We start from the raw sequence: 17,592 nt of genomic DNA, 5'->3' as shown, positions 1-17,592 counted from the left end.
TGCAAATGTAACTACTGCATTGTTTTATTGTGGTTTTCAGGATATACCAAACATGTCTGTTTTCAAGTTCACATGGCCTTTCACAGCTTCATACATTTATGTATTTACAGTTATAAACAGGGAATCATTATTTACAGTCGCAATCCTTAGGTGACGTTCGACATACAGTACCAACAAGACCTGCACAAAAAGAATAACTTAATGCTTTTAGTGTCATAACCTCAAACAGACGAACACTCACAAATATATACGTATGGTTGATTGTTCAAGCATATTAAAAGATAAAACAACGTCGCTTTCGCTGTCCAGCATTGGTCATAAAAAAAGTGCTCGGTGTCTCTCGAGGTCATCACGAAAAAAGCATGTCAAACGATCACATTCATCGGATCTGTGGCAAAAAAAAAAAAAAAACACGTGCAGAATTCATACAGACGTACTGTACGCTTACAGGTTTCACAGGTCAAAACATCAGTGGCATCACAAGCGGAAAAGCATCGGCGGAAAACAGCACGGAAGAACTTTGGCAGAAGATGTGGCGAATGCGCAAATACAAAAAAAAACACTGGAGTTCAAGACAAGTAATCAGGACATACGTGGCGAGAAACATCCGCGTAAACAAACCAGTTTAGTTCGGACAGTGCATTCATCGGCATGAAACTTCGTCGCTCTCCTCCTCAGCTGCGTGTAACTTCGTAAAAAACACATTTGATAAACTATAATAGTCCTTTTCTGTAAACAGTCCGGTTTTAAATACTCGCAAAGATGCAACAAGACTTCAAAAAACAGGGACGTTCCAGTGATTTCAACACATTTGAGGCATTAATCCCGTCGCTTGTCAACAGCAACAGTGGGGCGAAGGCGCTCCTGCCATCAGGAGCTCAAGTGAAATGCATTATGGGAAGAAAAAAACCCATGACCTTTGTTTGTACGTAAAAGCTCAGAAATGGACGCGAGCTGGCGCGAACTCACGCCCCCTCTGAGACGAAGACCACCCGTGAACGAAAGTGCTCCTGGCGGGTGGCCAGGAAGTGATGCGTCACAGCAGCTTCCCGTCCAATCACAGGCTGAGGAAGGCCACGTGGGCAGTGTCCTCGTCGCGCTCCGCCTCTCCTCCGCTGTGCGCGGCCGTGTTTTTCCTCTTCACCTGCCGGCGGGTCCTCTGCGCCGGGAGCAGGAGGCGGAAACCGGGGACAGTTTGGGGAGAGACCAGAGTTGAAGAGACACACGGACTGGGAACGCTTTGGATGGAGGAGTAGCCGGAGCTGCAGAGATCTGTGCAGAAGGTGCTGGAGGAGGAGGAGGAGATGTGGCGTGTCCAGGGTCTGCTTCTACTGCTGCTCCCGCAGGCCTCCGCCTCCGCCTCGCTGGGCTCCTCCTCACAGAGGCTGTCCTCATCGCTGGAGAGAGCGCAGCAGTGCCCGTCACCACGCTCCACCTGCACCTCCATCTGCACCTCCATCGCAGATACTGTGGCACAAAGAGATCCAGTTACTCATCTTTTCACACTTTAATGAGTGGGACTGAAGAGGTGGTTGTACAAAACTCAAACATGCATGCGATTTAAAAAGGAATAGCCATTAAAATTGACATTTATTTATTTTCTCCCATTTTATTATATTCTCTTTTTTTTACATGATGCACAAAATGAGATTTTAGGCAGAAAGTCCGAGCTCCTATTTTCAACACAACCAGAGTGTGTGCGGTGATTTATACAGTCAAGCTCCAAAACCACACCATAAATGTCATCCATACAACCCGTGTGCTTCAAGTCATTTCACATCATCTGAATGAATATGAATATGAGATATATATATATATAGGCTGTCAAAAGATTAATCGCATCCAAAATAAAAGTTTGTGTTTACATAATATATGTGTGTGTACTCTGTTAATTATTATTTATATATAAATACACACACAAGCATGTATATATTTAAGAAATATTTGCATGTATAAACATTTATATAATCTATATAAATATAAATGTTTTATATATAAAAATAATATTTTTTTCTTAAATATATACATGCTTGTGTGTGTATTTATATATAAATAATAATTAACAGAGTACACACACATATATTATGTAAACACAAACTTTTATTTTGGATGAGATTAATCGCGATTAATCTTTTGACAGCCCTAATATATATACACACACACACATACATACGACAAATATTTTCATTAGTTCAATTAATTAAACAGTAAAAGAATAATTTAAATAATTTTTTTATAATATTGTTAACAATTAATTGAGATAATTAAATGTTATGACTGAATTAAAAACTTATTTACTGTAATTTATTATGATTTTTTTTGTATGTAAAACTACAAACAATTACAGAAATAATACCATTTAAATCAGGAAATTAAAATGAATACAAATAAATGTAATCAATTAAATTTGTTACAATTTTTTTTGTGTGCGTGGGGGGGGGGGGGGGGGGCGCATGTTTCATAAAGATACATTATCAGTGTTGGACTGGGCGATATCTAAAAAAAATATAGATATAGATCTCGATATGTTTGCAATTGCTTTTAAATAATAATAAAAAAATATATATTTTGCCCCCATAAAAAACAACACAGACTATTTAGATTAAATACAAAATGTTTATGTTTAGTCCAAATTTAAGCAATTAAAAAAAAAACTTTACCAAGTGATGACTTTTTATTAAATGAACACGTGTAAATGTAACTGTAGTGCAAAACAAGGGCATTCCGTCGACTAGTGCATGCAATTCACACTTTACATTGTGCAACTGGGGAAAATGAAACTGGGATAAGTATTTTTGACAAGTTTTTAGCTAAGATCACAAGTCTGTCAACCGTCTCTGGTTTAAGAGAAGCTCTGTGGCATGAAACTAAAACCTCACTTGGCCAGCATGTTCCTGCCCTGGTTTTTGACCATTCCCTCCTCTTATTGCAATAATAATCACATGCCAGTGTGAACATCCTTACAGAGATGTTTGCAACAGTCACATTATTATCAATCATGTTAACATTCACTAACCTGTCACTATTCTGAACAGGTTGGGATGACCAACATCTTATTTCATGATACGAGTAATTTAATATTTTTTTAAATGTACTTTTATAATTACAATATAGATTTTTTATTTGATCTTAATAGTTTTTAAAAATAAGCAAAAAATGCAAATTACAAACAATATGACAAAAACAGTGCTTTATTTTTCAGCTATAGATCTATTTAACAGTAGCAAGTCAAGAAAGAAATTAAATCATTATATATATATATATATATATATATAAATATATATATATATATATATATATATATATATATATATATATATATATATATATATATATATATATATATATATATATATATATATATATATATATATATATATATATATATATATATATATATATATATATATATATATATATATATATATATATATATATATATATATATATATATATATATATATATATTAGTGTAAGACCGATATATCGGCAGATACAAGGCTGCTGCGTTCACCGATATTTTTTTCCCTGCATTATTTACAGACAGGCGTCCACAGGGCAGCTCTCATCGTCTTCAAACTCTCTTGCTCTCCCTCGCGCATATTAATCAAAATCAATTGAGAATTGACACAATGGAAAAAGGTCGAAATACTGAAGTTTCACGTGGAGCATTGGGAGATTTTTTTCCTGAATTACCGCTGGTGTTGCTCTACAAGAGATTAAGGAAAGTGCACCTACACTCTAAAAAATGCTGGGTTAAAAAAACCCAAGTTGGGTTGAAAATGGACTAATCCAGCGATTGGGTTGTTTTAACCCAGCGATTGGGTTGTTTTAAGCAAACATTTAACCCAACCGCTGGGTCAAAACAACCCAATTGCTGGGTTAGTCCATATTCAACCCAACTTCGGTTTTTTTAACCCAGCATTTTTTAGAGTGTAACCATTAAATGACTAGGTTGTAAATAGTTTTAAAATTAAGTGTAGTACAGTCAGTGTGCACTTTATTGTGCTGCTTGCTTGTTGATAATGTGCGCAATAGTGTAATTTTATTTATGCTTAAATATTTATTTTCAGAATTTATTTTCACCACTGAACTCTTTTTTCTTGTTCTACCTCACCTGTTTTTACTATTTGTTAAATATTTTTTTTTTAGTTCAATAAATGTTCCTTTTTTAAATTGTAAATTTTAAATTGTTATCATCATGATATGCGTGTCATTTTTATGATATAAATTGAGGGAGCAAAAGCAGTATCGGCTTCAAATATCGGCTATATATATATATAAATAAAAACTGCTTAGGTCTTCACTCTATAAATTAATTATACACTGATTCTTAATAAATATATTTAATTTGTTTAGCCAAGCATAGGGTGGTTTTCTATTTTTCATTGTTGTTTGATTAACATTAATTACATAAATTAGGTCCAGATTAAGACCTGCACGGATTCAATTACCTCAACTGTATACGTTCACTAAAGACATCACCGACTGTTTTTACCTGAATACTCACCAGGACGTGCACTTTAACATATTTCTGACCATTCAAACCCAAACCCATGGGGAAAAACAGCCATACAGATATTTTTAACATGATCTCATAATTTGGCAGTGGGTATATTAGGCTGCTGTCACTTTAAGACCTGACGCACGGATACATTATACTGTTACACATGCGTTTTCTTTCTCAACTGTTTACGTGAATATTCATTTTTGACATTATATTGTGTGTATTTGTCTGTTTAAGCAGCGAAAGATAACTTAATTTAGAACTGAGAGGCGGCTTTATGTGTGCGCACAAAATCAGAGTAAAATTATGGCTAAAATTTGTCTGACATCAACAATATATAAATTAGATACTCAGATTAAAATAGAACTAAAACTGAAGCGGATGTTCAGTATTCATACGCCGTGAATCTCAAGTTGATGAACACGAGATGTTGTGACACTAATGTGACTCACGCATCAATGACAAATGGTTTAGTCTTGATGTTTTTCTGTAAGATGATTCAGAATATGATGTGTAGTTGATATATGAGCCGTCTCCCCACACTCACTTTCTCCGTCCTTCTCGCCCTCACTCTCCCGGTCGCCTTCATAGCCCGAACAGGAAGTGTCCAGGCTCCAGTCCAGCATGTTTCCCAGTAGCATCTCCTCTTGGCTGGACAGCTCGGCTGTGGGCGTGGCCAGGAAGCTGCCTCTGTGCGCCTGCATGGTGTCCTCGCGTCTCCTGCTCAGAGTCAAAATAATGCATTTAAAGAGATGCCATCTTTTCTCCAAACGCATTTATCTACAACCCCAAATCAGAAAAAGTTGGCACAGTATGGAAAACGCAAAAAAAAAAATTAAGTGATTTCTAAATTTACTTTGACTTGTATTTCATTGCAGACAATATGAACACAAAATATTTCATGTTTTGTCTGGTCAACTTCATGTCATTTGTAAATATGCATCCTTTCCTGTCATTCAGACCTGCAACACATTTCAAAAAAAGTTGGGACAGGAGCAATTTAGGGCTACTAATGAGGTAAAATGGTTAAATGATGTGATTTGAAACATTTGAAATTATGATTTGGTACAAAAGCAGCATCCAAGAAAGGTCTAATCCTTTAGGAGCAAAGATGGGCCGAGGATCGCCAGTTTGCCAACAAATACATGAGAAAATTATTGAAATGTTTAAAAACAATGTTCCTCAAAGAAAGATAGGAAGAGATTTGGATATTTCACATTCAACAGTGCATAACATAATTAAAAGATTCAAGGAATCTGGAGGAATTTCAGTGCGTAAAGGACAAGCTGAACAACCGTGATCTCCGATCCCTCAGGCGGCACTGCATCAAGAATCGTCATTCATCTATAAGCGATATCACCACATGGGCTCAGGACTACTTTGGCAAACCTTTGTCAAGTACCACAATACGTAGTTACATCCACAAATGCCAGTTAAAACTGTACTGTGCCAAAAGGAAGCCCTATGTTAACAGTGTCCAGAAGCGCCGTCGACTTCTCTGGGCTCGGAGGCATCTGGGATGGACCATCACACAGTGGAAACGTGTACTGTGGTCAGATGAATCAGTATTTCAGGTATTTTTTGGGAGGAATGGACGCCGTGTGCTCCGGACCAAAGAAGAAAAGGATCATCCAGACTGTTACCAGCAACAAGTCCAAAAGCCAGGGTCTGTCATGGGATGGGGTTGTGTCAGTGCCCTTGGCAAAGGTAACTTGCACTTCTGTGAAGGCACCATTAATGCTGAAAAGTACGGAGCAGAATATGCTGCCTTCAAGAAGACATCTTTTCCAGGGACGTCCATGCATATTTCAACAAGACAATGCAAAACCACATTCTGCACACATTACAAAGTCCTGGCTGCGGAGGAAGAGGGTACGGGTACTTGACTGGCCGGCCTGCAGTCCCGACCTGTCTCCAATAGAGAATGTGTGGCGCATTTTGAAGCGCAAAATGCGACAACGAATACCCCGTACTGTTGCCCACCTTAAGACTTGTTTGCAGGAATAATGGGACAAAATTACACCTAAAACACTTCATCACTTGGTGTCTTCAGTCCCTAAACGTCTTTTAAGTGTTGTGAAAAGGAATGGCAACATTACAAAGTGGTAAATGCTTTACTGTCCCAACTTTTGTTTTAAATGTGTTGCAGGTCTGAATGACAGGAAAGGATGCATATTTACAAATGACATGAAGTTGACCAGACAAAACATGAAATATTTTGTGTTCATAGTGTCTGCAATGAAATACAAGTCAAAGTAAATTTAGAAATCGCTTCTTTTTTTTAATTTGCGTTTTCCATACGGTCCCAACTTTTTCTGATTTGGGGTTGTATACAGTATGTAACCATCTGCATGTAACGCTTGGTTCACACCTCTTGCTGTTGCTGGTGGGAGAGGACAGGAAGGTGTGCATCTCTGTTAGCTGGCTGCTAGCACTGGGCGCCTCCACCTGCGGCTCCACCTCTGGGACCTCCAACACCTGACACAGCTCCTTAAAGCTCATCACCTGAGACACAAACACACCTCAGATGACAAACTCCACACAATGAGCTGAACGAGAGCTGACTCGGAGAGGGGGCGACACTCACCATGTCTTTGCTTATCTGCTGGTACGCGTCATCCTCAAACCTCTGTTTGACCCCTGTCAGAGACACGTGTCTGTAGTCTTTGGGCACATCTTGACCGAAACTGTGAATGGAGTGAGAGACTGGTGAGTGTCACAACAACACATTGTCACAAAGACAATCAGCATGCATCAGGCTTTAAAAACACCATGAAATCTCTACTTTGTATATTGTAATATTGTAAAATAACACCAGATTAATGATGAAGATTAAAAAAAACAGTAATTAAATGTTGTATTAATTTATAATTATATAATTTAATAATTAACTTATATACTGATTCAAATACTATACCAATTATATAAAAACAAACAACAAAACACATTCATACATTACAACTAATAGCAATTAATAATAAAATACATTATAACTAGATTAATGATAAAATATAACTGGTAATCAAAGGGTTAAATACTATACATTATTAGCAACAGTAATAAATAACTAATTAACACAAAAATACTATATTATACTAAATGCAATAATTATATTATAACTAATATAAAAGCAAACAAAACACATTTATAACATAACTCAAAACGATTATTCATAATGTTATAAAAACAATCATCATCGCATACACGATATATTAGAAAATAATTCATAACTGAATAATAATTAGGAATTATTATAACGAACATAAACAACAATGCAACTTATAATTATAACATGAACTAAAAGATCAATAATTCTTATAAAACAAATAATAATAAAACATAACCAACATAGAAACAAAATAAAATGTACACATTTTGTAACCAAGTTAATAATGATAAAAAGAGATTTAAAAAAAATTACATTAAATGAATAGTAATTATTACAAATATTCCTTAAAGGGGTTGTTTCCCCAAATTTGAAAATCTGACATAAAACATCATCTTTTGTGTTCAACAGAAGAAAGAAACTCATACGGGTTTGGAACGACATGAGGGTGAGTAAATAAAAATTGTCATTTATGGGCGAAATATCCCTTAAATATAAAAACAAATAACAATTATTGTTTATTCATTATGATTCTTATTTAACATTGACATTTACAAAAAATGATTGCTTTTCACATGAATTGTGAATGAACAAACAAACTTAAAACAGAAGTAAATGTGAAGCGTTTTATTAAGACTGCAGAGGGCAGTTGAAAACAGGTCAGTGTGGACTGTGGAGTGATGAAGGTGAACTCGCTCGACCGCTCGCGATTCATTTCCACCGAGAGACAGCGGCGCGAGACCAGAGAGCTTTAATCTCAACTACATGACCCCAACCCCATCAAGCACAATATAAACGGGTTATCATCCCAGGTTTTTCAGAGAAATCGCTATTGCTAAGAAAACGCTGTAACTCGACTCATCCTGTGCTATCTGAAGAGAATGAAAGAGCTATAAAAGTCACCGCCTGAAGAATAACACCACGAGACACTGGAGCAGCAAAGCTTTAGTTTTCTCAGGCCCACTACAAGATGAGACACCGGATTTAGCCCAAAATCTAGTAAGCATTTTAAAGGATTAGTTAAACTTTTGCTGATAATTTCCTCACCCCCATGTCATCCAAGATGTCCATGTCTTTCTTTCTGCAGTCGAAAAGAAATTAAGGTTTTGGATGAAAACAGTCCAGGGTTTTTCTCCATATAATGGACTTCAATGGGACCCAAACGGTTCAAGGTCCAAATGACAGTTTCAGTGCAGCTTCAAAGGGCTTTAAACAATACCAGACGATGAATAAGGGTCTTATCTAGCGAAACCATCAGTTTCTGCGAGAAACCCAGCAGTATTTATGCTATTATTTTACCTCTTTTCAGACAAGCGTGATCATCTCTGAGCTCCGCCATAACTTCCGGCAAGTGATGTCAAATTTGATCGTGGTCATAGATGTATACATAGATGCCTCATTAGCGACTGCACGGATCAGTAGAATGAGGCATCTACTATTGATATATCTATAACCATGATCTAATTTGACCTCACTCTCCGGAAGTTATGGCTGAGCTCAGAGATGATCACGCTAGTCTGAAAAGAGGTAAAATAATAGCATAAATACTGCTCGGTTTCTCGCAGAAACTGATCGTTTCTCTAGATAAGGCCCTTATTCATCATCTGGTATCGTTTAAAGCTGCACTGAAACTGTCATTTGGACCTTGAACCGTTTGGGTCCCACTGAAGTCCATTATATGGAGAAAACCCTGGACTGTTTTCATCCAAAACCTTAATTTCTTTTTGACTGTAGAAAGAAAGACATGGACATCTTGGATGACATGGGGGTGAGGAAATTATCAGCAAAAGTTTATTTAAAAGTGAACTAATCCTTTAAGCCATCAACATCTATTCCAACCTGTAGGCAGGAAAGTTACGCCTTATCTAGGAAAAGTCAAAGTCCTTTAATGTGTGCTTCATGTAGAAGGCAAACCCAGAATGCATTGTGACAAGCTCAATGAAAACATTTGTTGAAGACACCAGGAGGAAATAGGAAATGTCAAAAGGAATATATTCAATTAGGAACAGAAAAGAGCTTCGTTTTCACAAAATAAACTATTTCCCCCAAAGTCTTTATTTGCCAAGTAGAGAATAATATATTCAGCTTAGCAACATGCTAACACCAGACGCTATCAAGAGCTCGACTTCTCAAACCCAGAGGAGCTGATTGTGCACCTCATTACGGGCAAAAGTGACAAGCATAGATTACACGCTAACACGACATCCGTCTGGCTCCATGGAAACATTGAGGAGGAAGCGACTGCAGAGCAAAGCTGTGAAAGCACACCACCACTTCTCTCGGGGTCAGAATAACCGTAAACTTCATTTGTGCCAATCAATTTGATGGAATGCATGCAGCCCAGACAACGGTGTGGATAATTGACATGGAAACTCACCACTTGACGTAGAGCGATAACGCACAGGAGACCAGATCCTGCTTGGAGAAACCCGTGTTTTCCTCCAGCTGGATGGGCCACACAGGAACTGTGGAGAAACACACAGAGAAAACTTCAATAAGACTTGTATAAAGTTAGTCGAATAGTTCAGCCCAGTTCTACACTGTAATTTTTTTAAGAAAAGGTGCAACGCTCTAGCCTGGATGCCAGCCGAACTTAGCCCCGCCCACAACATTTGAGGTCGGGAAGTTCGGTCTGGACCTGATCCGTTGTGGAGCAACTATGCTCGAACCAGAGCTGTTCAGACCAATCAGATTGTTAGGGCGGGCTTTATACGATGATGGACAGATGATCAACAGTGACGTAATCATCCACGTCACCAAAGAGCGCTTGGGTTGAATTCGTTCTAATCCTAAACGGAGAACTTGTTTGTATATGCTTCACCTTTACTATTTCTCTCAGAAATGATGATCGTGTTGGTAAGTACTCCGTGTATCATTCAATTCTTTTTACAACACCAGAAAATATCGTTTACACTTATCTTATTCTACAGTTGAGTTCTGTTGACAACTATGCGTCGCTCGACACGTCACTTCCTCCGTTGCTCTGATTGGTTGTTGGTCTAACCAATTGAGTGCAGAGCCATTTTCTTTCCTGATTTGGTTGAAACACGCCCCATAATCACAGCCCAATGGACTCATATTCTGACTAAAATCTGAGTATGACGACGTCAGGCTAGCAAAACTCACTCTAGAGAAATAAACTTGAGCTTTATTAGCTAAATCTGGCGAATGCCTTGAGAATGAGCTAAAAAATGGGTAACGTTTCAGCCAAAGTTCAAGTTTACTCCTCTAGAGTGAGTGTAGCACCTTTTCTCCAAGCAAATGTCATTTTAAATTTGAACTTGTAAAAAAAAACGTAATTTTAATCAAATACTGTCAAATTCATGTGATGATTGTGTTGCAGCTCTTCTTCAGTTTGCATTTGTACTGTATTTTTCTGTAAAAAGTACTAAAACCTGTTAATTGGTGATGCATAAAAAAATAAAATAAAAAATAAAATGTAAATGGTTTAACATCACATTATATGCAACATTACTGTAAAATACTGTCAAATTCATGGTTATGTAAGAAAAAATTGCTATGTAATATATGGTCAAATAAAAAAAACGGAAGTCCCTGCGTGACATCACATATGATTATTTTGTATAAATAATTTAGGGTGCGTTCACACTTGTTGTTTGGTTGGCTTGGTTCGTTTAGTCTGGACCAAAAGTCTGGAGCCATTCTAGCGTGCTATAGAAAGCCTGCAGGAAGACTTTGCGCCAGTTCTCATTAATATTCAACACGCTAAGCTGCTTGACGCTGATTGTTAACAGCTAGCCAATGAGAGCCTGGCTATCAGCATCCTTTACCCAGTGCAACAAGTAGATTAACTTTGTTTACTATCGTCTGGAATGGCTGCAGAAATGACTTCTTCAGGTATATTGCCATTTAGATGACGTTCGGCCATCCTTGCTGTATACGAAGCTAGACAAATTATGTGGGCGTGGTCAACTGGGTGAGCTCATGAATAGTAATGAGCTCAGGCAACAGCTTTTGTAAATGGCCTGATTTCTCCACCTATTTCTTTTCAGTGGCTAGAGCTGACAGAGGAGGTATGCGTGTTCATTTTCACATTCATGACAAACACATATGGACCTAACATATTAAAAAAAATACAAGTAAAAACGGTTGTGTGTGGCAGGGCACCTTTAAAGAAAAAAGGCAGATTTTGATATCACAGTAAAATATATAGGCTTCTTGTAAAACTGTAGGGTTGTGCATTGACACACAGTTCCTGATTTGATTCCATTTTGATTCACCAGCTCGTACCGTAGTTGTGCAGCGCTCTGGTGAGCAGCAGGATGGCGCTGGCGAGTCGGGCCGGCCCAGGTATGGTGAGAGGCGAGCAGAGCAGAGAGAGTTCACAGATGTATTTGAAGAGGTGAGAACTGCGCCTCTCCGCAGGGAGCAGCGACAGCAGCACTTCTCCATAATCGAGCACCGTGGTGGTCTGAAAGACAACATTAACATGTTAATCAATCACTGAGCACAAGAGCCAGAGCTCGACGATAGATAAGGGCTGCCTGAACGGCCAGTACACACACAATTATGCTGAGTATCCTTGCAAACGCAGTCAGTCATTTTTAAAGTAGAGCTGTCAAGTGATTAAAAACTTAAATCTAATTAAATCGCAAATTGCCCCCCAAAAGATCATTTCAAGTCATTATTGTGTTAAATGAGAAAAGCATCAAAACGACACTACATAAAGTAGCTTTAGAAACCTTTTGGCTAACAAGGTAGGCCTTTTTTTTCAGAAGTTGCATCTGAATTGGTATTTAGATGCATTTACAGACGGTTTATTACAGGTGGCATGAATGCATTTACAATTGTGCAAATAATGCCATGGGATTAATGGTTTTAAATGGGTATTAAAGGGTTAGTTCAGCCAAAAATAGTTAGTTCAGCTCTCCCTCATGTCGTTTCAAACCTGTATAAAAAAAAAAGATATTTTGTGGAACATAAAAGAAGATCATTTGAGACATTAACTGTGAAATTTCACTGATAAAATGAAAAATTGGAGGTCATAACCTAATGTGTTAGAATACAAGGTTAAATGGGTCAAAACTCACTAAAACAACTAAACATTTTATTAAATTAAATTCAAGTAAAAAAAATAAATAAAAATATGTCCTTGCCCTGCAAAATTGTCACTGCTAAGGAAAGAAAAATGCTAAAATAAAACTCCTTAACAGAGTTGAGAGCACATAAGTAACATAAGGGGGGGGGGGGGGGGGTGACCCTTTTAAGGTTAAAAAATACTGGCTTTAAATCTAATCACTGTCAGATATCATTAGATACAGATGATAATCATTTGACTGAAAATGTTACTGATAAAATGGCGTTTTTCATCATTTGGTACATCTTTGCCATTACACTACGCATTCAATAGGAAGCCACATTGTTCAAAAGGTAAAGCAACTTAATATTTAATGTATTGCTTGCATAAATTGGCATTTTATTATTACTCAAAGCAATATCTCAAATCTCAAAGCATTCGTTCTGCATTTCAGTTATCGGAAACTTAAATATAAGTATTATCTGTAAAGAGTTTTTTTTTTTTTAAATATCAGTCGATCTCCATCTTTATCAATTCACAATTGATTCCAATAGATTCTCATTAATATGCTAAGAAAGCTGCATGGTACTCAAAGCATAAAAAAACTATTTCTACATACACAAGTATATAATATCTTGACATTTCTATGATATTTGTAAAATACCTGTATATACGAACGATTGATCATTGAATTTAACTTAAATATTTTAGATCGTGGCAAAATATTCAATGGACAATTATTATAAATACTGGCTTAATACAATTCAAATAAATACTAAAATAAAATAATAATGCACTTTTAATTAGATTGCTGGTCAGTGATGAATGAAATGCATTTATTAGTCATTCTTTTTAAAGATTTTTGGCTTATTAAGAGCATTGCACTGCCTTCTGGGATAACCTTTGCATTGGCAGGCGAGGTCTTAAAATGCAATGCATGTAGGTAGCTCACTCCGTTTTGGCATCGAGCTGTAAACCTCAGACACAAGGTTGCATTAATCAGAGCTGGAGGTCTATAATGAGGTTTTTGTGAGTTGGGGTGAAAGCAAACAAGAGAGCGTTTATGTCCTTCAGCAACTGACCCGTATCTTCCCGTCCAGCACAGAGATGACCTCCCCCATCATGCGCACCAGGTCTTCATACTGATAGGTGTTGTCAGTGAGCCACACCGCCTCACGGATGGTCAGGATCTCTTTACTGATGTACCTGAGTCAGAAGATTTCAAACGTGTTCAGTGCGTGATTCTGGAGAAACTGAGGATCATTCATCTGTGTGTTTAAAATGACGAGAGATGACGATTCTCCCATTCTGAATAGACAAACAAAATAACACGTAGTTTTCTAGCTTTTAGTTTGACTCTCTTAAGGGGAAATTACATCAACACGTTGAATAATGCTGCACGCTTCAAAGCACTTCAGTGGGCCTTTTAATTAATTGCTGCAGTCCATATTAAAAAAAGATTTAATTAATTGATTTTAAGCAATTAATTTTACTCAAAGACATCACTCGTTTCATTACTGGATTAAAGGGTTAGTTCACCCAAAAATGAAAATTCTGTCATTAATTACTCACCCTCATGTCGTTCGACACCCGTCAGACCTCCGTTCATATTCGGAACACAAATGAAGATATTTTAGTTGAAAGCTGATGGCTGAGAAAGGCTTCAGACAGGCCTCCATTGGCATTCAGTACATTTACACTTCCAAGATCCATAAAAGGCACTTAAAACGTCGTTACAAAGTCCATCTCACAACAGTGGCTCTACAATAATTTTACGATGCGACGACAATAGTTTTTGTGCGCAAAAAAAAAATCAAAAAAACGCCTTTATCCAACTTGTTCTTGTCTTCCGTGTGTGCCTCCACGACGCATGCGCGAGAATATGACGCAGATCCGGCGTTCGGACACATGACCCAGAAGCGATTTGTTTACGAGCAGAGGAAGACGTGCGTGTCTAAGCTGTTGGATTCTACATTGATCGTGCTTTAGGTCTCGGCGTAGTGCTCAAAATCGGGCTTAAGTGTGTATTTCATGGATTCCCGAACGCCGGCGCTACGTCATATTCTCGCGCATGCGTCGTGGAGGCACACACGGAAGTCGAGAACAAGTTGGATAAAGGTGTTATTTTGATTTTTTTTTCCGCACAAAAACTATTGTCGTCGCATCGTAAAATTATTGTAGAGTCACTGTGGTGAGATGGACTTTGTAACGACGTTTTTAGTGCCTTTTATGGATCTTGGGAGTGTAAATGTACTGAATGCCAATGGAGGCCTGTCTGAAGCCTTTCTCAGCCATCAGCTTTCAACTAAAATATCTTCATTTGTGTTCCGAATATGAACGGAGGTCTGACGGGTGTCGAACGACATGAGGGTGAGTAATTAATGACAGAATTTTCATTTTTGGGTGAACTATCCCTTTAATCTCTTTAATGAATGATTCAATGGCTGTGTCTGAAATCGCCCCGTATACTCTTAAATAGCAGTGTTTCCCCTACAATGCCGCTGGATTTTCAGCGCCGCTGCAAAATCTTCACATGATCATTAATATCACGACATTCACTTACACACTGTAAAAGAGAGAGAGAGAGAGAGAGAGAGAGAGGGAGAGAGAGAGAGAGATTGACGATTGCCAGAGAACTAAACAAAAATGTAGTCTGCTTACACTTTAGGGCTGTGATAATCTTATTTTCGCGTTATTTTTATTTTCCCCAAGGATTATGAAAAGATGATATGAGGTAAAACTATTATAAACTATACCCGCGTTCCGTCTAGCGCAACTTCCTTCCCTTCACAGCGCGTCTAATAAACCTGCTGACGATTGAGCCATTAATGTGAATCAAACAACAAAAGGCAAAGAGAAAATTACTTGCAGCTCTTGTATGTTATGTGATGCTCTTTTCTTTTGTTTTATTCTTTGATTAATAAAAAGTTACAAAGAACATTGTGTAATAATATTTCACAATATTTTAGGTTACTGTTTTTTTCTGTATTTTTGATTAAATAAATGCAGGCTTGATAAGCATAAGAGACTTTTAGCAAAAACATAAAATAGTATCCAAACTTTACACACACACACAACTTTTTTTTATTTTTTATATTTGAGCCCCTGCCCCTTAGGAACTTCTGCACATCCCTGGAGGTTAGTGAAGTAAAATATGCTATGTAAGCTAGTCACCTTTTAAACTAATGAAACGTTTCATTTGGATTTTAATGTTCAAAATGTCCATTTCTATCCACAAAACTTGCCAGAAGTCATGGTTTAAGTTATTTTAAAAAAAAATTATTCCGGAGGTGCATGCCCCCAGACCCCCCCACGCACGACTTGGTAACAACCTCCGGCGCGTAACAGCACCGCTGCTGGAAAAATGTATAGGGGAAACACTGAATAGGGCACTATTTGAGGCGACAGCCATTTGTTGTGGTGTCTGAAACCATAGTGGACGTTACAGAGTGCACTCATTCATTCCCACAATGCACTGTAATAATGAGTGTACAGCTGATGTACAATCAACAGTTAAAGAATACCCATAATGCACTGTAAGGGTCGTGCCGAATGAATTCCCGCGTCTCACCAGAAGGCGGCGCCCACATGTGAATCATCCATCCATCCATTTTCCAAACCACTGGTCCAATGTGGGTACAGTGTAATATCATACAGGTATAAATTCCTTTTTAACTGATCATTAAATTATTGAATGAAGGTTTATACGTGCTAGTTTCCATGATGTAGTTCAAGATAAAGCTTTCCTTTACTACTGGAGCCGCCAGTTTGCTAAGTTTCAAATGATTATTAAACAGCAAGCCCTTCCAGCACACTCACTCCTTCAAGTGGACAATATTAGTGAAGGAAAACTTTAAAAGACAGAGACAGAGCGTATTTAGTAGGGGTGTGCCAAAAAAAAAAAAATCGATTCACAGAAGAATCTAGATTCTCATTTGCAACGATTCAGAATCGATCTGAAATGTCCAAGAATCGATTTAATAAATTAATTAGGGCTGGGCAAATTAACGCGTTAACGCGGGCGATTAATTTTTTCAGCTTAACGCATTAAAAATATTTAACGCAAATAACGCAGCGTCCGTTTTTATATCCATTTTTGCTTAGCGTTACAGGTTCATCACGCTCTTATTCATGTAAATGCTTCCAAGCGTGACAAGCCACAAGAGAACGCGCTGTATGTCAATGTCCTGTGTGTGTGTGTGTGTCTTATGTCAGCTAATCAAGGGACACACACACACACACACTCCACGCACAGACAGACTCGCGTCAGTTTCCTGCTCACATCGAGTTCTCTTTTGCTCTTGAACAAACAATAACACAGAGGATTTTTGAGTATTCTCATATTAGAGTCTTAAATTAGTTAAATAACGTCTTAAATGAACTTAAAGAGTTGTGAGGAAATGAGATGCGCGGGACAGCGCGTGAGATCCGCGGCTGTTCTTAAAGTGACAGGAGCACTGATGATGCCTGTCATTAATGTTCATCAAAGAACAACGGGAACAGAGAAAATTGTAGCTTTAATGATGATTCATCTATATTTAATTACTAATAATACTAATCATTCCTACTAATGAGTAGCAATTGAGAACCAGACAATGTTTTTGATAAAAGGCACTTTCCTGAGAATTGAACTTAATAAATGTGAAAAAGACACTTTAATGTCTTCGTTTGTCATTCTGTATAGCAAAGCAGATGAGAGTAGATAGATCATGATCAGAAACCCGATTAGAAATCATTTAGGATAAAATCGAATCGTTTTGAATCGAAAATCTTTTTGAATCGAAAATCGATTATGAATCGAATTGTGGCCTCAAGAATCGGAATCGAATTGAATCGTGAGATGGTAAAAGATTCCCACCCTTAGTATTTAGGCCACGCCCACACTGGGGGGGGGGACAATCGAACGCTCTCCATTGACTTTGCATTGCGTGAGGCTGCATC

General features: G+C 37.7%; 1 protein-coding gene across 1 annotated transcript in view; it reads right to left on the bottom strand.

The window, feature by feature from the left end:
* The window catches only part of ccnf (cyclin F), a 30,678-nt gene continuing 13,086 nt past the window's right edge, over positions 1-17,592 (bottom strand). Inside the window, exons 11-17 of the mRNA XM_079827435.1 lie at positions 13,734-13,857; positions 11,865-12,045; positions 9,991-10,078; positions 7,095-7,194; positions 6,879-7,012; positions 5,055-5,227; positions 1-1,467 (exon numbers count right to left, since the gene is read on the bottom strand). Of these exons, the coding sequence (XP_079683561.1) occupies positions 1,058-1,467; positions 5,055-5,227; positions 6,879-7,012; positions 7,095-7,194; positions 9,991-10,078; positions 11,865-12,045; positions 13,734-13,857 (1,210 nt within the window). The 3' untranslated portion in view covers positions 1-1,057. The remainder of the gene's footprint in view (positions 1,468-5,054; positions 5,228-6,878; positions 7,013-7,094; positions 7,195-9,990; positions 10,079-11,864; positions 12,046-13,733; positions 13,858-17,592) is intronic.

Source organism: Gobio gobio (assembly GCF_949357685.1).
Source record: "Gobio gobio genome assembly, chromosome: 1".
Taxonomy (NCBI): domain Eukaryota; kingdom Metazoa; phylum Chordata; class Actinopteri; order Cypriniformes; family Gobionidae; genus Gobio; species Gobio gobio.
This window is presented reverse-complemented; position numbering and strand designations above follow the sequence as displayed.